The 21,513-nt window shown below is 43.4% G+C and overlaps 1 protein-coding gene across 1 annotated transcript in view; it reads left to right on the plus strand.

Moving 5' to 3' along the window:
* Nucleotides 1-3,326: 3,326 nt before the first annotated feature.
* ARIH1 (ariadne RBR E3 ubiquitin protein ligase 1) overlaps nt 3,327-21,513 on the plus strand; it is a 51,300-nt gene continuing 33,113 nt past the window's right edge. Inside the window, exons 1-2 of the mRNA XM_083712709.1 lie at nt 3,327-3,955; nt 19,774-19,841. Of these exons, the coding sequence (XP_083568835.1) occupies nt 3,572-3,955; nt 19,774-19,841 (452 nt within the window). The 5' untranslated portion in view covers nt 3,327-3,571. The remainder of the gene's footprint in view (nt 3,956-19,773; nt 19,842-21,513) is intronic.

Genomic DNA, 21,513 nt, shown 5'->3' on the forward strand with positions numbered 1-21,513 from the left:
GGTAAAGGCTGTTCCAACTAAAATGTCATCTAAAAATACCTGGGCAAACAGGAAAGTCAACCAGGATTTTAAAAGACTATGTTGGTGGCACCAGATGCATCTCTTGCAGGAGGGCATTCTGAAAGAGTTTAAAAGGGCAAACATGGTTTTTTCTCCACCCCAATTTTATTCTCACAATACTCCTGTGAGGTAGGTTAGGCTGAGAGGCAATGACTGGCCAGAGTCTTGTTACAAATTAATGGTTTACTGAATGGGGGTTTTCATTAGGGTTTCCCAAGTTGTCTAACCACTATGACAATCTAGGTTGGGTTTGATTGCAGAGAAGTGAAGTGTAGGTATCTGACAACGCAGATCAGAGAGGAAATTCTGAACATTGTTTTCTACTATGAAGTTTTTTGACTCCTCAATTATGTTTTTGTAGTTTTGAAAGCAGGTAAGCAGTACATACAATCAGGAGAGAATATATGTTAAGTCAAGTCCCATTGCAGAAGCAGTGGATACAACCGGAATACCTGGCTTCACCCCAGATTTGTGGCTGGGGCAAAAAAGGCATCTACTTACACCTTTGGTGGGAATGCCTGTGCAGGAGTTTTGATCAAAGGTATGTCATGAATTTTAATATAATTAGAGGCCCTGTTATGATTCTATTTACCCTCTTTGAGGTGGTAAACATGAATATCAAATGTACAGGCTTTAAAAAAATTTATGTTGGCTGTACCGCAGCCAAACTCTCCATCATACAGAAAAGGGAAGCATCACATATGAAGCATATGGGATATGGAACATTGCTATTTCTAATAAGCACGACTGAAATGTTTTGAAAGGTACAGAAAGACCCAGAGACTTTTTAGTGGAACTTTATTCCATATGTAAAGACTTGCAGTGGCAACAACATCATGCAAAATCTGGAATTCCTGGCAATGCTTCTGGAATAACATCTTTTACTGTTAATTTCAAGTACATCAATATGAATGGTATAAATCTTCACTTATTTATGGGCATCTGGAATACCCTATGATTTTTCTGACTTTGGTATTAACCATCGTTGTAGTAGTTTTGTTATTTTAAATTCTTAATACGTTTTTACTTATAATAAAAAAGATGGAGTGGACACAAAGAGCTTAGAGGAAGCTGACTAAGGCTGAACTCTCATGTGTGATGCCATCACCAAGAAGAGAGTTACTCTGAGCATGTGCTGGGTACTTTGCTTTACTAATGAGTAGGAAAAGCTAGTCCTCCAAAAGCGAGGATTAGAGAAAACAGCACTTCCCAGGTCACATGTTTCCAGGTCACTAGTTTCTCAGTGGACCTGTGCATTAGTATTGCTTTTTAAAGATATTAATTGCTGTCAAGCCACAAAATGCATTCCCTCACAGTCCACACAGCATATGCTTACTGCTTTTCCTTGTTGTCTTTTTGAGTCATACTTCGTGCCCTGTATTTATCTACAGTGGACTGCATGTTTTGTTCTTTTAAAAAAAGGAAGAGTCATTTAATAGCAGTTAGCAATTGACCCTCAAAGTGTGTGTTTGTTGGGAAGGGCAATCACATGAACTTAGTCAGACAACCTGATGACTATGAATGTTTTGCTCCACGCAGTCTTGCAAGAAAATTTAAGGGTTTTTTTTAGCAACCCTAGAATATCCTCTTTCCCGACAGACTTGCCTGGTCTCCTATGTTGCAGACTTTTCAGCACCAGAGAAAGACCATTTTTATTTATAAAGTTTCCTGCATCTAGAATTTGGCACTATTCTCCTATGCTGGATTAAGGCTGGTTCTCTGCTCATTTTATGTTGTTTCTGTGGTAGTTTTTACAACGACATTGACTTGCTTTTCTGCTGATTTCAGTTTTATTTTTATGTATTAATATGCTTGAAGTATGCATTTGTGATGTGGCTTGATTGTGCTTTTATACAGTGTTGTAAACTGCTCAGATGACTGTGCTGAATGAGCAATATAAAAATAAGTGGTGTGTCTGTCTACTGAGAAGTAAATGCCACTGGGTCTCATTCCAAAAAGCCTAACTTCACATATATGTTGGAAAAGATGAGTCTCAAAATCTAACCGTTGGAAACAAAGGCATTGCTTGGAATGAGGCGAAGTTTTGTATGCCATTCTTCATTGTTTATGCTTGTTATCATTTTCTCTTCAGTTTTGATTCAGTTATTTAATCAGAACAATTCTTTTGAATTGCTCTACACGATGGGTATAGATTTTTCTTGGTACTTACTGACATTATTATGGAAATGTGGCATACAAATAAAACATGATGTGAAAGGGCTTCTCCACACAGTACATAGTTACATACCTTGTAGAATTTGCTACAAGATGTTGTGGCGGTTGCCCACTTCTGTAGATGGCCAAACTTGGCCCTCCAGCTGTTTTGGGACTACAACTCCCATCATCCCTAGCTAAAAGGACCAGTGGTCAGGGATGATGGGAATTGTAGTCTCAAAGCAGCTGGAGGGCCATCTTTGGCCATTACTGATTTAGACAAATCCATAGAAGATGCAGGTGCCCATAGCAGCCTGCCTGTGAATGTTATTGTGGAGCAATACATCCAATATATGTTTATTGTGGGTGGGGTTTTATTTTACTGAAATGGATGTCAGGTGTTTTATGGGGAGCAATTCTCATGTGGCATCTAACACAAATCAACAAGATGCTGAGGAGACAGTATGACATACATTTTCCAGAATGAAATTACAGTGAACCAGGCAGAAGGCCTTTTTCGGTGGCCACACCTTGTACTGTGACCTGCCTGCAAGATGCCCAAGAGTTAAAACAACTACATAATTTTTCGGCAATGTCTGAAGGCAGCCCTGTTTGGGGAAGCTTGCACTGTTTGATGCCGTATTTTGTTGGAAGCCGCCCAAAGAAGCTGGGGCAACCTAGTCAGATGCGCGGGGTAAGAGAAATTAATTGTTATTCTTCTCTAGCAAACTCTTACTACAAACCGCGCGCCACTTGCCCCCAAACCCCTTTTGCCACACCCAAGATGGAGGCGCCCAACCACTCCCTTTCTGAAGGCGAGCAAAGCGAGGAAGGAAACCTCTGCCGCTCAGAAAATGGCCGCCGCACTGGAGACTCCCTTTTATTGTTCACGCGCGTGGCCACACTCAATATGGCCGCCATCACCAGCCTCTTCTCTCCTCAGAAAAGCGTCAGCGCGCCGGCCTTAAAAAAAAAAGGGGGGGGAGAAAAGAGGGGCGGGGCTTGTCGCCGCTCTTCCCCACCCCGCTCTTTCTGGCCCGGCCCGCGACGCCGGCGACGTCACGCGACGCGGGGTTGCGCCCCGCCGCTGGCTGCGTGCGTGCGTGCGTGCGTCGAGGTGACGGAGCGGGCCGGACGCGTCCCTTTGTTGGCTCAGCGGCGCCTGTGAGGAGAAGCAGCAGCAGCAGCAGCAGCGGGCAGAGGCAGCAGCGGCGGGTGTTTGTTATCGGTCCGCCGAAGGGAGGCGGCCAGGCCGGAGCCTTCGAGTCCGCCCGTCCCCCCGGCGGCCCGCTGGGGCCGGCCCCGCTCCGCGCCGTCTCTCCCCGCCGCTCCAGCCGCCGCCGCCTCAGCCGCCGCCATGGACTCGGACGAAGGCTACAACTACGAGTTCGACGAGGACGAGGAGTGCAGCGAGGACAGCGGCGCCGAGGAGGATGAGGACGAGCCCGACGACGAGGACGAGCCCGACGACGACAACCTGGACCTGGGCGAGGTGGAGCTGGTGGAGCCCGGGCTGGGCGTGGGCGGCGAGCGCGACGGGCTGCTGTGCGGCGAGACGGGAGGCCTGGGCCCCGGCGGCGGGAGCGGCGGAGGCCTGGGCAGCAGCGGCCTGGGCGGGCCGGGCCCCGGCGGAGGGCTGGGCCACGAGCAGGAGGAGGATTACCGCTACGAGGTCCTGACGGCCGAGCAGATCCTGCAGCACATGGTGGAGTGCATCCGAGAGGTCAACGAGGTCATCCAGGTGCGCGCGCGGGGCCCGGCCGGCTCGAGGAGCCCCCGGCTTGGCTTGCACGCGGCGGGTGGCGGAGGAGGAGGAGGAGAGGAGCGGAGCAGCCGCGGCTGGAGAAAGCTCGGGAGGGGGGCGGGGGAGAGGGAAGGGGTGGGCGCTGCTCGTGCAGGAATGCGGGCCGTGGAGGGCCAGGAGGATCGGCCGCGGCCTGCTCCAGCCACGCCTTCGCACAAGCGCTTCGCCCAGCCAGCGAGCTGCTTGGGAGGCCCTTGCTTTTCCTCCCCCGTCCTCCCTCTCTAAGCTCTTATTTCTGCCTCTTGGCAGGGGGGACGCGGAGGGGGAGCAGGATGAATGAGGAGCAGTGCCGTTGTCTTGTTGCGATGGGGGGAAGGAAGGAAGGGGGAATGTGCTCAAGCGGGTGTTGCCGGCTGTGTTAGTGTGTGCGCGCTCAGGGTTTTCAGTGAACCCGGCGTGGCATCCGGAGGGGCAGCCGAATGGGCCTTGCTGCGTTAGAAAACAGCGGCTTTGTGGAACTTTAAACCAACAAACAAAATAGCCTACGCTTATACGAGCTGGAGTTCCCTGATGCATAAAGCATTGTTCCCAGTTGGAAGAAAGAGAGGCAGATATATACACACACTCTTACTTGTAAGCAGTGGAGGGTGACTAATAGCCATGAAATGCATGTGTATGCATAGCCTGTGACAATTCTCTGTGGACCTTAAATGTGTATATGCCATTCCTATTATCATCAGAAATAATCGATGTTAACACAGTTATCTTAGACTTTTTAAAGAACTGTAGCCTGTAGTCAGCCAGGAAACCATTGTTCAGAAGGTTGTACCCCTATGATCCCTAGCCATCTTTTTAAAAGCTTCTGGACTGTGAACTTAGGGACTGCACCCAGGCCCAAGAATTGAGCCCCAACAATCCTTTGTAGAGTGTGCCTTCTGGATAGTGCTGTGCAGCTTTTCAGTATTGCAAAATAAAAGCAACAGGGCAGGGCTCAAGAATGTGCATGTGGAGTGGTGTGGGTCCGGAGTTTTTAGGTACCGTTGTGGCCTTGTGAGCTGTATAGTTTCAGATATGCATTAGTCTGCACCCACATGTTTAGAAACACTTGTTCATGTTGCACTTTTTGCAGGTTACACAGATACTAGAACTTTCTCAGAACTAGGGTTAATCATACTTCAAGTAGTTCCATTGAAATTGATGGACACAACTAGCTTCAGTACATTAATTTCAGTGGGTTTGTGCTGAATAGTTGCCAGGTCTGCTAGAAGGGGGATGAGCTTTCCAACGGCCAAGGAGTCTCATCTGTCTGACATAATGCTTTTTGGCTACAGTAAAATATGAATTTGGGGACATGGAGATGCCATTATAATATTTTAGGGTGGTGTGTGTTAAAATTCCACTTCGTGCAAAATAAATTGTGTATTGATTTTTGTGAACAATTTTATTCCTAATAGTGGTCATGAAGCTAGATGGTGGTTAAATCTTTTTAGTTCTAACCAATCATTCATATTGGGCATCCTTACATGTTGCTATCTTGAAGATTGCTGGTTCTTCTGGTAGAACTAGGAAAATCTCATGCTTTTATCTGGGTATTTTACTGTGCCTTTCAGTCCTCAAAATGACATACAATTGCCTAGGGTGTGTGACCCCGCCCCCCTTACACAGACAATAACTATTAAGGTAGGCAGGCAGACAGTATTCTGTTAGCATCTTCACCATCATGAACTTACAACCATACTTAATGGTTTGCCTTTAGATAAAATACCAGAATAAAACATAAGTGCTCCCCTACACATACTGATCTTGCTGAAAAGTCATTGATTCCTGCAAAAGATCATTTGACTTACTCAGGAAAGTTAATAACAGATTAACATGATTCAGGAGCACTCTGTCTTAGGTACTAAAGAAGGTGTTAAGCTATGGAAGTTTTGATTCTAATTTTGTTTGGTTCAAGTTGCTTTTCTTGTTTGGCAACCATGTTACTTCTGGTTGGTAGGAATAATTGTCCTCCCTCGTCTCACAGGTTAGTTGCCATAGCAGGGGGTAGGCAATCAGTGGCTTACATAAAACTCTTTGAAAACCTCTTCCTTCAGCAGCTCCTTTGTTTGGATCAACTAGGAGAGGAAGTTACTTTGATGATAAAAGTACAGGCATCCTTACTTTGCATGGTGTTCACATGGTTGTCGAACTTGGATATAACATAGAAGATAAATTGCACGGTGCCCTGACTGATTTCAGCCCCATCTGTACCATACATTTAAAGCAGTACCACTTTAGAGGTTCATCACTTCCCCTAAGAATCCTGGGAAGTGTCTTTTGTTAAGAGTGCTGAGAGTTATTCCACAGCGCTGTAATCCCCTCACAGAACTTCAGTTCTCGCAAGAGTCAGTCCCTCTTCCCAGGTAGCTCTGTGAGGTGAATGTTGGTCTCCCAACAGCTTCTCAGCACTTTAACAAATGACATTTCCCAGCATTCTTTGTGTGAATCCATTACTCTTTAACGTGATATACCTTAAAGAGTACCTGAAATGTATAGTGCAGATGGGACCTTTGTTTTACTGCATGTGTGTGTTGTAACCATTTTCTAGCAAATACTTTGCCAAATCAAAATCTCCCTCCTGTCCTTTGAGCAGAAAAGAGATGTAGTACTGGTATATCTGGCAGGTGGAAAAACCAGTAGGAGATGGTGGGCAGCATTCTAACATTTATTTTAACTGTGATGAGACAGGAGAGAAGCTAGGATTGGAAAATGCATTCAGATGATACAGAGAGGCTTTAAACATGATTTGGCCCTAACATGACTAAAGAGAAGGGACAGTGCTTTTTTCTGGGGAGGATGCAGGGGTACAAATACCCCTAAACATTGTATTAATCTAAGTTTGGCCTCATTGAAGGGCAGTACAGTGGTGCCCTGCAAGACGAAAACCCGCAAGACGAAAGGGTTTTCCGTTTGCGAGTTGCTTCGCAAGACGAATTTCCCTATGGGCTTGCTTCTGCCCAGTATACCTGAAGGAGTGTCTCCACCCCCATCGTTCAGCCCGGACACTGAGGTCCAGCTCTGAGGGCCTCCTGGTGGTTCCCTCATTGCGATAAATCTCTGGGGACCTCTTTTAAATGCTGGCGGTGGGGAGCAAAGCCTTCCCCCCCCCGGCCTTCAGAAGAGGTCCAGGAAGGCCGGCGGGGGCCGAAAGGCTTTGCTCCCCACCGCCAGCATTTTAAAAGCGGTCCGGGATAGCAGGGAAGCGCTTCCCGCTATCCCGGACGGCTTTTGAAGGCAGACGGGGGGGGGAGCAAAAACTTTTGCCCCCCGCCAGCCTTCAGAAGAGGTCTTCAGAAGAGTCTTTGCTCCCCCCCGCCTGCCTTCCCGGGGGCTTTAAAATTGCCCCGGACAGCGGAGAAGTCTGGGGCAATCTTAAAATGCTGGCAGGTGGCAGCGAAGCCTTCGCTGCCGCCCGCCAGCATTTTAAAAAACCCCTGGACAGCGGAGAAGTCCTCTGCTGTCCCAGGGTTTTTTAAAATGCTGGGGGTGGGAAGAAAAGCCCTTGTCCCTCCCCCAGCCTTCAGAAGAGGTCGGGGGACAGACTGTCCCCGGACCTGGTCTGAAGGCGGTTTCTATAGGAACACATTGATTGATTTTCAACGCATTCCTATGGGAAACCGTGCTTCGCAAGACGAAAAAACTTGCGGAACGAATTAATTTCGTCTTGCGAGGCACCACTGTATTTCAATATGAGTAGGAAAATGAGAGTACCCCTAAGCATTTTTTTCAAGATAAAAAGCATTGAGAAGGGGTAACCATGAACCTATTTGGGGTCCTAGAGGGGTCATTGTGGCCAGAGATTGCTCTCCTATTCCCAACAGAAGACCTGCATGTCAGTTTTATATTGGGCGTTGAACTCTCAGCTTCCAGCCCTAAATCTATAGAGTTAAACTGAAAGCAAACTGAACCCAAACTTTTTTAAGGGCCTTCAATGATGTGGTGAGAAGAATGTGAGAGGTAGTGTACTTTGCCCTGTAGATTGCAGCTGCTGTGTCATTATCTGTTCTTACCCACCCTGTTTGCAGCCTGGCAGTTTGCGCTTTAAATACAACAAAGTTTTGCATAACAGGGGAGGGCTGCAATAGATTCTGACTTGACAGCAAGTAGGAAAATACTTGTGAAGTAACCTGTAGCACAATTTATGTACTTTTGTCATTCGAAGTCATGTTGGCTACTTCACATTAGTAGTGAAACTCTTGCTTTTTGGGAACCTTCAGCCTTAAGGTTTAGTCCTTTGGTTTTTTGTTTTTTTTAGGCAAGATGAAAAATGGCTTCAGTTTGATTTCAAATTGCAAGGGTTGGGTGGTTGTTATTGCAGAGTGAGTAACAGTGGGTGTGGATGCATTGCTTCTGCTTCAATTCTGTTCAAGTAGACCCTGATCTTAAGCTTATCTCTCCTTAATCTGTAGTGTGAGATATGTAAGAAGTGTGTATCTTGGTATATTTGTGTCTGACACTTCAAGGTCAAACATAAGATTGGAGTTTTATTCAGGGAGCAAATGTGCTTGGTCAACTGGATCTCCAGTCCCAGCCTGCTGCTTTTGGGTTATATGATCAGCTTCCCAGCTCTTGCTCCTCAGGTCTTCAGTTTTTGTGAGGCTGAGCTAGCACATGCTTTTTACTTGCTTAACCACTTCTACCTTGTGATATATTGAAGTTGTCTTCAATATATTACCTAGCAAACAGAAACTTTAGAATGAATGCCTTCTGGGTTGTTGGTTTTGTCTGTGTGACAGACACAGGAATGACTTACCACTCTGTAATGATGGAATGAGGTGGGGTTACTTACTCAGTCTTAAAATCTGCATCAAAGTCTATAATGAGCAGGAGGGAGCAGTTCAGCTAACTTATATAACATCACATGTTCATGTTTACATACTACTTTTGCAAGCATGCTGAATGCTAAGTTATCATTAGTTATTTTGCTGAATTCTTATCCAGGCACCATGGTTCTCAAATGTGAGTTATTTATTGAAAAGTCCTGAAATGGGCTTTGGAATTATCAGAACACTATTGCATTACTACTTGTGTTTCTGAATCTGAAGTGCTTGAGTCCACTTAATGCAAGATATTTTAGTTTTTGGAAAACATACCAGAATACAGAATACCAAGCTAGTGTCATACAGAAGTAAATGCATGTGTTGGTATTTGTTGTTACGCAAGTGAAAACTAATCCTTTCCTAATTGTTGATTGCTTGTATTTTAAAGGTTAAGTGCACAGACCTAACATTCCTTGAAAATTGAAGCCGTTAAACATTATTTCCCTTAGGCTTTGAGCAGAGGGTTAGAGAAGAGAGGGGAAGCTGAACATTAAATGCATTAAATGACTTACCAGTTACCACATAAAATGCTACTTGGTACATTGTGAAATAATAAAATTAACACATTTTGATTCTGACAATAATAAGGTATATTTTTGATACGAGAGATGGAACTACAAGCTGCTACAGTCTAAAGTAACTAAGCATATCCCCATGACCATGAAGAAATAAATTCATTTTTTTAGAGACAACTCAAATGAATGAATACAAGTAGGCTTCTGAATAGCTTCTTGCCTAGTGATAAGAAATGCACACAAGCTCTTCTAATAGAAATATTTGATATATTTTGCTTTTACTATGGGACTAGTGATGTTGTATAAAATTGTTATGTTGACATTCAGGCTTGCAACTTGCTTGCAATACTTCCCTATAAAGTAGCTAGTACTGTTTCTCTGTTCATTCTCATTGGATTGTTTTTCTTCACTTTTTCCATATGGGACTTTGCATGGAAGAAGAGAATACTATTGAAACTTCTTAAGCTTTTGAGTGTTATGCTTCAATATGTGTAGTAGGATAGGAGTTTTTGCACATAGATACGTGTTTGCATTAGTGAGAACTCACACAGATACCTGTTGGACACATGCTCTGGCTGGGAAGGAAAGAGGATTGACAAACACCCAGACTTGGTCCAAGAACAGTTCTGGAGCTGCTGCTTCGTCTACATCTCCTTGTTTTCTCCCTTTTATGGGCAGCCCTGCAAACTGAGTCCAGATTCTGTTGTGTTCTCTGCCTCCTTACTTGTGAGGAAACTGTATTTGTGGCCCCTGGCTTGAGGAATATTTTGTTCCCTTTGTCCTGAGGTCAGCTGCTAGGAAGACACAGCTACCCATGGCCTCTTTAACAACACTGCTGCTTGTTTCTTTTCTGATTTCTCTCCTCCCCCAAATTTCCTTCACCCTCTTCTCTCACTTTAGACTCCATTCCTGTCCAGTGGGCTTGTACCACAAATTGAAGTAACGGAATCCATGTGTTTAGCTATCTTCTCATATTGTATCTGGAACCAATGGTTTATGGCAGTGGTTTTCAACCAGTGTGCCTTGAATTATAGTCATGGGTGCCGTAAACAATACTAGCCTCTGACCCTCTCGCTCGCCTTCCCTTCCTCCCCTGATGCTCTCTTGCATCTCTGCCTCCCACAGGTTTGTGCAGCTGTTTGATACAGCAGCCCTGGCTACTAGCTCCCCAAGCGAATGGTGCTTCTGGGGCTGGCCAGTGGTTACCTTCCAGGTTCCTGTGGAACAGTGTGAGGAGGCACCTTTCTTTGGGGCAGGGGGGCAGCTCAGAGACCAGGGGCAGCAACAGTGGCTGCCCAGAGGACTCCCATGGAGAGAGGAGAGGAGGCTGAGGGAACACTCCTTAAGGGAGCGTGAGGAGCTACCGGCTCTGCAGGCAGGGGGTGACATAACTGGGCTCCTGATCCCCACAGGGGTGCTGCAGAAAGAATGTACAGTCATCCCTCTGGTTGCATTTGCTTCATGTTGCGGATTTTCGGGTTGCGAACGTGGCAAACCCGGAAGTGTATACTTCCAGGTTTTTACGCACGCGCAGAAGCGATCTGCGCACTTTGCACATGTGCAGAAGCGCACGCGTAGTAGCGACACTCTACTTACGGACTTTTCGGGCTGCAAGCGGCACCCCGAAACGGATCACATTCGTAAGTAGAGGTACCACTGTAGTTGGTCAAGGGAGGTGTCGACCCCAAAAGATTGAAAACCTCTGGGTTATGACACGCTAGCATGCTTTGGAACTGTTATTACATCATGTGATAAATATGATTCCTAAGACCCAAGGAAAGTCAGCATGAAGGTAAAATCGGAATTAGCTCAGAAAAAAGATAAATGTGAGGCCTAGTTCTCACATACAGCTTAACCAGTAGTTAGCCTATCTGGATGTACCACACCGGAGTGCAAAATGATGTTCTTGTGACCCTACACACAGCACGATATATCAGAGAAGGCCCTGACACCTAATTTTCTATGGGGAAGGAATTTTTATTTGATATGGAGGAACATTCATTGATGTGACCCCCAGCATGCACTCAGCCCATTTACTCTGGATCAAGCAAAAAACCAGTCATGTCCAGCAATTTGTTCTCACAGCTGACAACCTGATGTGTCTTACATCATCATCATTATTAATACTACAATTTATAACTTGTTCTCACAGTTGACAACCTGATGTGTCTTACATCACCATCATCATCATTATTATTATTACAATTTATACACCGCCCTATACCCGGAGGTCTCAGGGCGGTTCACAACAGGACTGAGTGCAGCAGTGCTGGTCCTACTTACAATGCCCAGCAACTGGTATTCATTAGCATATGGCCTCCAGCAGTCGAGTTAGAGCACATAACCACATGGTTAGGAGTCTCTGATAGCCCCATGCTCCTTGAATTTGTCTACTCCTCTTTTAAAGGCTGTCCAAATTGGTGGCCACCACTGCTTTTTGAGGGGACAAATTCCATCATTTATGCTGTGTGTGAATGAATGCTTCCTGTTTCCCCTGTCCTGAATCTTCCAACATTCAGCTTCATTGGATGGAGTGCCTCAGGTTCTAGTGTTATGAGAGAGGGAGGCAAACCTATCTGTGCACTTTTCCTGCACCATCCATAATTTCATACAACACTGTTGTGTCTCATTATTCACCTTTTCCCCAGTTAAAAAGCCCCAAATAGTGTAATATTTCTTTAGCTGGTAACATTTCATCAGGTGGTTCTCAACATATTTAAAAAGCTTCTTTGTAAGTCTTTTTTCAAAACATCTTTAAAAACTACTAGAGAGTTCAGCTGCAGCAAAGTCATCCAGCTTCCTTGACAGGAAGCTTACTAGTCTTGTTCCTTAAACCACCATGTGATTCATATGCATACTTTGAGGAATACTGTTCACCTTAAGATCAACAAAGGCTGAAAAGTGCCAAGAATGGACCAAACGAAAAGCCGCACCAAACAAAAAGCCGCATATGCACCCATGATATGAAAGAAAAGCCTAAAGTTATATCATGCCACTTCTTACCTCAAGATCAAAACAAGAGAAAAATACAAATGATCAGTGCCAAATTTAGTATTTTACTATTCCTGTTGTCAACAGCCCTTAATTTCCCTGCTTCAACCTGTTTTCACCTTTCTGTGTGCCTGTGGTGCTATTGATGACATCGGCTAATCTTGTTGATTTACATCTGATGGGAAATGACTCTTGATTCCAATTCCAAGGAGCAGAACGTAGAGGTGTTTTTTATGTCTCCCCAGCAGTTGTGAGAACTCCCTTCCCCTACAGGTCTATAAAATTCTGAATCCATATCCTTTTCTGTGCAAGCTGGGGGATAACACAAATTGGATACGTGTTATAAATTATTTTAGTTCTAATTCTTACTTTGGTAAGCTCTTGAAAATGGATTGGACTGAAATTGAGCTCAAATTTCATTGTACCTTGGACTCCCACTTTATTTGGGCTTCCAGGGAGTGGTCCAAAAATACTTACAGGTGTGTCATACTGGAAGATGAAGCTTGTTGGATGTGGCCACACTGCCCTAGTGGTTGTTGATGGAAGCAGAATTGGAGGAAAATTGAATTGGTTTAAAAGTTGGGCATTGCCTTTACCCAACGTGAAAGCACATGAGTTTGAAGAATAAGAGTGGATTGGCAAGTGTTCATATATGTGAAACTGTTTTATTGAAGGATCATGATCAGGTGTAATGCTTTTTGTTTCTAAGGTAAGAAGCAATAGCACAAAATTTTAATAAAGAAATTTAGGTTGAATGTTAGAAAGGACTCCCTAGTAGTGATGATGATAATAATATAGCACGGAAAAGATGCCCAGGGATGTTTTGGGATCACTTGCCATTGGCTTGTAAGCAAGCTTTGACACACTATTTTCATGCATTTGTTAATTTTATTGTAGCAGTGCTTTGAGTGCTTTTAACAGAGAAGCAACTCTTTAATATTAACAATAAATAGAAAGGTTTATATCAGGCTTCCTCAACCTCTGCCCTCTAGATGTTTTGAGACTACAATCCCCATCATCCCTGACCACTGGTCCTGCTAGCTAGGGATCATGGGAGTTTAGGCCAAAAAAAATCTGGAGGACTAAGGTTGAGGAAGCCTGGTTTATATTCTTTTTGCCACTGGCTAATGGAGGCAGTTGTGGAAATAGCAGCACTGCAGGCCCTCATTGGCCAACCAGAATTTGACTCTTTTACTTCTCTGTTTTTCGAAAGCAGATGAATAGCTACCACTTGTGACAGTGGTAGGAAAAGCAAGCCTTTTGATTCTGGGTTTGGTGGACTGTGCTCATGTAATGTAGTACTGTAGCTAGATTTGTTGGAGAGACCCTGCCTTAAATTCCTGCTTGGCCACAAAGCCTCCTGAGGAGCCTTGAGCTGGTCTCAGCTGAATCTACCTCACAGGGTGGCTTTGAGGATAAAGAGAGGGGGGTGTATTCTGCTCTGAGCTCTTCAGAGAAAGGGAAGGATTATAATATAATAGCGGAGCAATCTCCAGCTCTGTAATTGCATCTAGCATTAATTTTGTTTGCAAAACTTCATATATTATCACCAATGTACAAAAAAAGGCCTAGGCTGTCTGTCATTTAAAATGATGCACACTGAAACCATTGGTACTGAAGAAATGTGAGGCTTTTATAGTCTCTGTTTGAAACCTGGCAAAGTAATTTCATACTTGGAGTATTTTGAAAGGTTTCTGAGCCTCTGTGGCTGTAAAATAGATTTGTTTGAAATATTGCTGATATTTCAGCTCTGTGCTAATTGTGGCAGCCATTCCAGAAATGAAGACCATTACTTGAAGCTGTCACTTTCAATGCTTAAGTGACTTGCAGATCCTTGATATATTTTTAACTTCAGGAGGGTTGCCTACTGGAATAGGACAGCTGTTTATTTTGCCACTAGCAGTCTTTGGGCAACAAGAGCACACATGTAATCACCCTAGCCCAGACCTAAGTAGAAAGGGGGTGTTATGTAACATGTTGCTCTCCGAGGGTTTAGAATAAGCTGGCTTGAGTTATGTGGGGTTTTTGTTTTAGGCTGCAAATATTTTTTAAAACATGCGTAACCTGAATAACTCTTGGGGGCCAACAGATCATATTGCTGTGTTTTGAGAATACCTGTGATATTTATTCTGACTTTCCTCTAGAATTTTTTTTGTAGAAATTCAGTAGACTTTCTGCAGTGAAAATTGTATAACATAAACCCATTTGAGAAGACTCCCTCTTAAAAGGGTGGCATGTTGCACTTAGTGACCGCTTGATACTAATCTATTCCTATAAAATCTTGATTACAGTGCTGTCTAAATTATTTGGTTGTATTGTATGGGCATTAACATCTGTCAAATCTGTGAGGACACGTTACACCACCACAGTAAGTGTAGGTGCACTTATACATGGGTACTATGTAAATTTGACATTGCAGAAAATGCCCAAGAGACTTGGCATGGCCTTTACTAGGATACAAAAAGTTTTTTTTTTTAAAGGCAACAAGCCCTGGTAAAAGCTAGTTTTTCCCGGAATAATGTATTAATTAATCCTTTTAGCAGTACTGTTTAATGAAATGCATATTGTGCTGCTGTGGATTGTTCCATATTGAATATTTAACATAGGAAAATCACCTTATACAAGTCAGACTCCTGGACCACCATGTAGTTACTATTGCCTGTACTAACACCAGTCTTTCTCAGTTTTCAATATGCCAGAGATTGAACCTGGGAACCTCTGCATGCAAAACATGTTCTCTACCATTGGACTACAGCCCTTTCCTTAAGGACATCTAACTGTTTAGAAGCTTAGTTTTTGAAAAATGTCTGAAATTTTAGCATGTAACTCAAATATCTGGCCACCACAGTGTTTTTGCTGTCTCCTTCAAAATATACTGGCAGATGCCTAACACAAGACATTAATATCCTTGATATCTCTTTTCCACTTTTTCAAATGTGTTTCCTTTTCACTCACATTTTCCTTTGCCATATATCTTAAGAGACCCTTCCTACATGATGGCTTTCACTTGGGCAAATTTTAATATGCCAGGATACTCTGTTTTGTATGAAATGACACAGATGTAAAGCGTGTCACTAAAATATATGCAAACAGAGATGTGACCTTTTTCCATTCACTGTTCACATTTATTTTAAATGCGAAAATAGAGAATTAGATATGTGGACACGTACTGTACACCATGTCAGGTCAGCATGCAACGAAATGCAACACTTTCCTTAAAAGCAATATTTCACCCTCCCACTCTCTTCCTTCTTCCCAAACGGATTGCCAAAACTCCCCTCCCCTCTGAAAGAACACCCTACTTTTCTGGTAGAATGAAGCTTTGGGTGGAACCATATGGAAGCCCATAGTTCATTCATGAGTAAAGGTGGAAATTTAATAACTGGGCTGCTCTTTTCTGAAGCAATAATATTTCTAGGGCTTCCCACTTTGCACTGTCAGTTCCTGAAGTGGATACAGGTAAAGTAATTTTGCAGTAATATGGTGGGTTGTACATCATTATACAATAAAACCAAGCGTAGGAGATTGTAAACCCATTGTCTCAAATTTCTAGTGTAAAGCTTTTCACTGAAGCTGATTGAAAAAACTACCTTTCCCCTTTCATTAGTTTTCTGGTGCTAGTGTCTTTCCTTTCATTGAGAGCTAGTGTGAAATCCTGGTTAGTTTTTTGAGCTTAGATTCAAGGAGCTCTAGTTTGAATACTCACAAGCAACAAAACTCACTGGGTGACATTGGGGCAGCCAGCGCATAAAGTGTGACAAGCCCATTGATGTATGCCACCCTGAGCTTCCTGGAGGAAAGTGGAACAGTAATGTGAGAAATGATGAGTCCGGGCTTGTAAGTACCAAAACTAGCTTCCATTTTAAGCTTCATCATTTTCTCCTCGATACCATGCACTTTCAGGTGACTAGTTTTGTGCAGTTGAACGGTTTCTGAGGATTTCAGTGGGAAAGGGTAGGAGACACTTGCTGGCTAAGCATGTAATGAAGCCAGTAGAAGTGGTACATGTACAGAATCGGAGCCCCTACCTTAAGCCTTAGCCTGTAAGAGAGCTGATGCCATCTGAAATTTTGTGAGTCAAGCATGTGTCTAATTAGGTAGAAATGATTTTTAAATTTAGCCAGGAACTGTTTGACATGGAACGGTAGGCAGGAATGTTTTGGTAATTTTGAGTTATGTTTTAGAAAAGCTGAATGAAATGCTTCTTCATTAGCTAAAATGTTGTGTGTGTGCATGCATTCAAAACAAATGGATGAATTGACTGGGCAGTGCTTTTTTACATTTGAACTATGACTGCCATAGGGAGAGCCAAGAGTTCAGCACTCATGAAGTCTTTCCACATTGAACTACCACTGTGCCTATCCAGTGCTTGGGATGCAAAGAGGCTCCTTCCCAAATTATAGTGAATTTTTGCTAGTCTTATCCTGTAGGCAGATTAATATTGCTGAATATCTAGTCAGTTTCTCTCTTGCTCTCTCCTTGCCTTCCAAGTGTCTTCCATTTCCCTTGTATTGAACAACCCTAGGGTGTGTAGCCATGAACACAATTCACGATTTTTAATTAACGTTTAGAATTCATACCAAAAACCAACAAAATCTTGCTTGCATTTGTGCAGCTAGGTAATTACAGTGGATGCTCGGGTTGCGAATGTGATCCGTGCAGGATGCACGTTTGCAATCCGCAACGGCGCGCATGCGCAGGTTGCAATTCGGGGCTTCTGCGCAAAGCGTGATTTAGTGCTTCTGTGCATGCGCGCCTGCTGAAACCCGGAAGTAACCTGTTCTGGTACTTCCGGGTTTTGGTGGTCTGCAACCCCAAAAAACACAACCTGAAGCATCTGTAACCCAAGGTATGACTACAGAGCTTGGACCTAATGTTGTTATTTCCCCCCTCCAGATACCATGGACAAGAGTTTTGTTAAAAGCCCAGGGAAGTCAGCACTTTGTAGGACCACAGCTACCTTCCCCTCTGAGCACTGGCCATACTGGCAGACAGATGGAAGTTGGAACCCAACACTGTCTGGCGGGACACATATCTCCCTCCCTCGTCCCACTGTATAGGTCTCCAGTGTTACATTAGTAGCTAAAGAGTAGGGTATGAATGAAGGTGATGTGGGAACTCCCATTAGATGCTTTAAAAAAGAATCCATGCTAGTTGAGTTGCAACTTCAAATGTGTTTTGTGCTGTGGGCATACTCTTGACTTTCTTGCAATTGGAGATCAGTTAGATATTGGTCTTCAACTGGTGCTGTGGGACTCATAAATGGATTATCTGAGGATTTTTTTTGCATCTCCCTCCCTCCCAGTGTGGATCCTGTGTTGTGTGTTGGGATTAAAGGTGGTTTCTGGGTCTAAGAGAATGTTGAAGGTGTTTCTATTATAAACAAGCATAGCAAAGTTGCTTTTCAGTAAAACTGTTGCATTCTAGTGGATTATTTGTGTGGATACAAATTCTACAGGGTTCTAGGATTGACAGTTTCCTCTGAGATAGCAAACCCATAATCTCTTACAACTGTAGCATAGTACTATAATAGAAATGAAGTGATCAAAGCAACTTGATATTTAAATGCTATGTTGTGAAACCTGCAACTCCCATCAGTTCGTCCCTGATCATTGATTATTGGGGGGGGGGGCTGATTGGAGTTGGAGTCCAATAATATCAGGCTGTGTGTGTATGTGTGCCACACGTTTTCTACCCACCTACCCTGGCTGTAACATACAGTGGCAGATTTTGTGATTTGGTTTATATTTGTAGTGCTGCACATTGATTTTACTAGCACTAGTCTTCTGAAGTAACAAATTGTTACTGTAGGCTTCTGGCAATGTTTAGAAACTTTAGAAATAGCTATTGAATGGTGAGCTATTGAATGGCTTTATATTGTCATCTTAAAAACTGTTGTCAAAATCGCAACACTCAGAATTGGGTAGTGTAACTCTTGTTCCAGATAGCAGTTTACTAAAAAAATCCCACATGTCTGGCCTTTGATACTTGGGGTACTTGAAGTAGTATGTGCTATGAGTCTGAAGTAGTGCTGGATAATTAGAATATTGGTCATTGTGTAAAGTAATGTCTTGCTGGAGCCATTTCTGAATTTCTGTCCATGGGTGCTAGAACCAGTGATGTTGCTTAGCTTTGCAACTGAGATGGAGTAGGGCTTAGAAATAAAATAAGCTTTTATGACATGAGTCAAAATACTATTTGTATTTCAGCTGGGCATATAAATAAACAAATGCCATTTTCAAGGCTCCCTGCCCTGTGTCATTCTCCCTCCCTAAACCTTACCTTCTAGCAGCAGTAGTGCTGGGGCCTGGCAACCTACAGTTCTCAGGCACTTCCCGTTTGTAAGTCTTCCTGGCCTTATGAAGTCCTCTCACTTAACAGATTCCTGTTGCTGAGTGTAAGTTGTAGTGTTAGAAAGGTACCAGGCGCGTTTTGCGACTAGTGTGGGTCCAATTGTGACAACATGGAGATCTTCGGATGCCAGATTGGCAACTGGGGAAAGCAAAATGTCATTTAAAGAAGGATCTGAAATATTTTCTTTGAAGCTTGAATTTGTTTTGTTCTGGGTTTTATTTGATGTTTTAATGCGTTGTAAACTGCTTTGAGATTTGTTCTTTAAAATATAAAGCAGTGTAGAACTTATGATGATGGTAACAACAACAAATTCCACCGGGAGGGCAGGGATGGCACCTAGACATTACATTGTGGAGACTGTAATCTAGGTTTAAGGTACCATTTGGCAATTAGATTATATATCTGATTTTTGAACACTGGCAAGTTGTGTTGTTTTTAGGAAGCAGGTAGGTGTAGCTAGCAAAATATGGTAGAGGAAATTCAGCTGCAGAGAAGTCTGGGGATAGTGAAGGATCTGTAGTTGTCTTCATCTTTAAGAGCTTTGTTTTTCTAAAACCCTTGATTACTTAAGATTTCTTTTAGGAAAACAGGAAACATAGGCACACTGTAATCAAAATCAAGGTGTCTGTGTTTTTTTAATGTAACTTTAAAAACTGTTTTTACTTGCCAGGGTGGCTAACCTGTGACCCTCTCCCTATTGTTGGGCTCCCATCATCCCAGCCAGCATGGCCAGGCAGTCAGGCATGATGGGAGTTGTAGTCCAGCAATATTAGCAAGCTTACAATTTTCCCACCACTACCATAAACAGAGGTTCACCCATTTGTGACACTGTACTTGTGTTGCGACTCTGAGACACTGAGTACCTCCAGAGCTTAGCATCATGTCAAATCATTTCCGTCAACGTGTACAGGGGCAATAGAGCCCCTGTGCGAAATATTTGTCGACTGTACTGCCCAGAGCTCCTTGGAGGAAGGGGGATGTAAATGTGTAATGGAGCTTTGATGCCTACGCATGTTAAACTTCCAGTTCTTCATGGGCATGCCTCTGTTTTGCTGCTCATTAACTTCTACCATGACATTTCCCCCCCTTTTTCTAGAATCCAGCAACTATCACCAGGATACTCCTTAGTCATTTCAACTGGGATAAAGAAAAGCTGATGGAAAGGTAAGCAAACTGCTTTTCTCCTTCTGGAAAGTGTTCTGGTAACCTGGTAGGTTTAGTATTTCAGTTATCTATACTTGGCTGCAGATTAGCATTCACAATGATTTTCAGATTTTTGTGAGAGCAAGTTCTCTTAGTGAAGAAAATGGTGTTCAAGCCACCCTGAGTGCTTCATTCTATCTAGACAGTCACCAGTTGCCTATGTTAGAGGCAATCATATGGCTGAATGCAAGACTTGCTGTGTTTTAAGGTTGTGGGGCAGAGTGGAGAGGACAAGGGTGGGGTCAGGGAGAAGCCTCCTGTTCCCAAGAGATACATGCAGGGTACTGCCCTTTTATATTGAATATGCCAGTCTTTTACAATGTGTTCTCCCTAGGGTTTCATAACCCTCAGTGCAACCGTAAACATGGTCCTGGGTGGTAACTGGAGAGAGAGTTTTCAAATCTGGGTGATTTTAGTTATCCTGGCTCTCGCCCTTGCTTGTACCTGACAATACTCATTGTATTAATGTCAGTCTACGTTGCTGTTGACATATATTGAACAACCATATAATGTGGGCAGAGCTAACTGGCTTGTGTCTTGCTGCGTTTAATTTGTAGCTTGAGTGTTGCTATAATAAAACGCTATTTTCAGGAAATGCAGATCTTGTTTCTTTTTTGCAAGTTGTATTTGAACTGTGCCAACATGGAAATTTGGAGGTTAAGCAACTGCAAGGAAGCCAAATAGTCTCAAATCAAAAGAGTTCCTTCTCTAACTCCCATGAGGAGTTCAGAGTTGGACTCATGGAGATGGTACGCCCTGGCATGAGGTACTTTCGGCATTCGTTGTTGATGCACTTAAAATGTACAACACACTGTCTAAAAAATCTTTTTAAAGTCCCAGTTCAAAGAGTAACATGAGAAATATGATACAGTGGTGCCTCGCAAGACGAAAATAATCTGTTCCGCGAGTCTCTTCGTCTAGCGGTTTTTTCGTCTTGCGAAGCAACCCGATTAGCGCTATTAGCGGCTATTAAAGGCTTAGCGGCTTAGTGGCTAAAAGGCTATTAGCGGCTTAGAAAAAGGGGGGGGGAGCGAAAAAAATCGCAAGACGCGCAAGACGTTTTCATCTTGCGAAGCAAGCCCATAGGGAAATTAGTCTTGCGGAGCGCATTGAAAAACGGAAAACCCTTTCGTCTAGCGGCTTTTTCGTCTCGCGAGGCATTCGTCTTGCGGGGCACCACTGTACAAGTGGAAAAAGTGATGGAGGTAGGGAGTCTGTGGCTTGTCAGAAGCTGCTAGTCTGCAGCTACTTTCATCCCCAACCATAGAGATTGACAATCTACCCTTCTTAGTTTCAAAGATAAATTTGAAGAATCTGGTGCTTTGCTGATTCCTCAACCAAGTTAAAATGTGGCCTTCTTCATTGTGCTCCAGCTGCTTTCAAGTTAGAGGAATTTAAATCACCAAGAAAAGATTGTAAATGAGAAATGTGATTTAAATCTATTTAGAAATAGCTGGATCCAGCTATTAAAAATATTGGTGTAAAAGAGAAGGCTAATTTATATTTCTTGCATATTAACATTTGGTTTGACAGCTTGTTTAAGATGGCAACCTTAGTTAAGAGAATGGTAAAGTCATATCTGAACTGCTTATTTTTCTCTTTGTTTGGAACAGCAGACAACTGGGTAGGGAAA

Source organism: Podarcis gaigeae, assembly GCF_964106915.1.
Source record: "Podarcis gaigeae genome assembly, chromosome: 14".
Lineage (NCBI taxonomy): Eukaryota > Metazoa > Chordata > Lepidosauria > Squamata > Lacertidae > Podarcis > Podarcis gaigeae.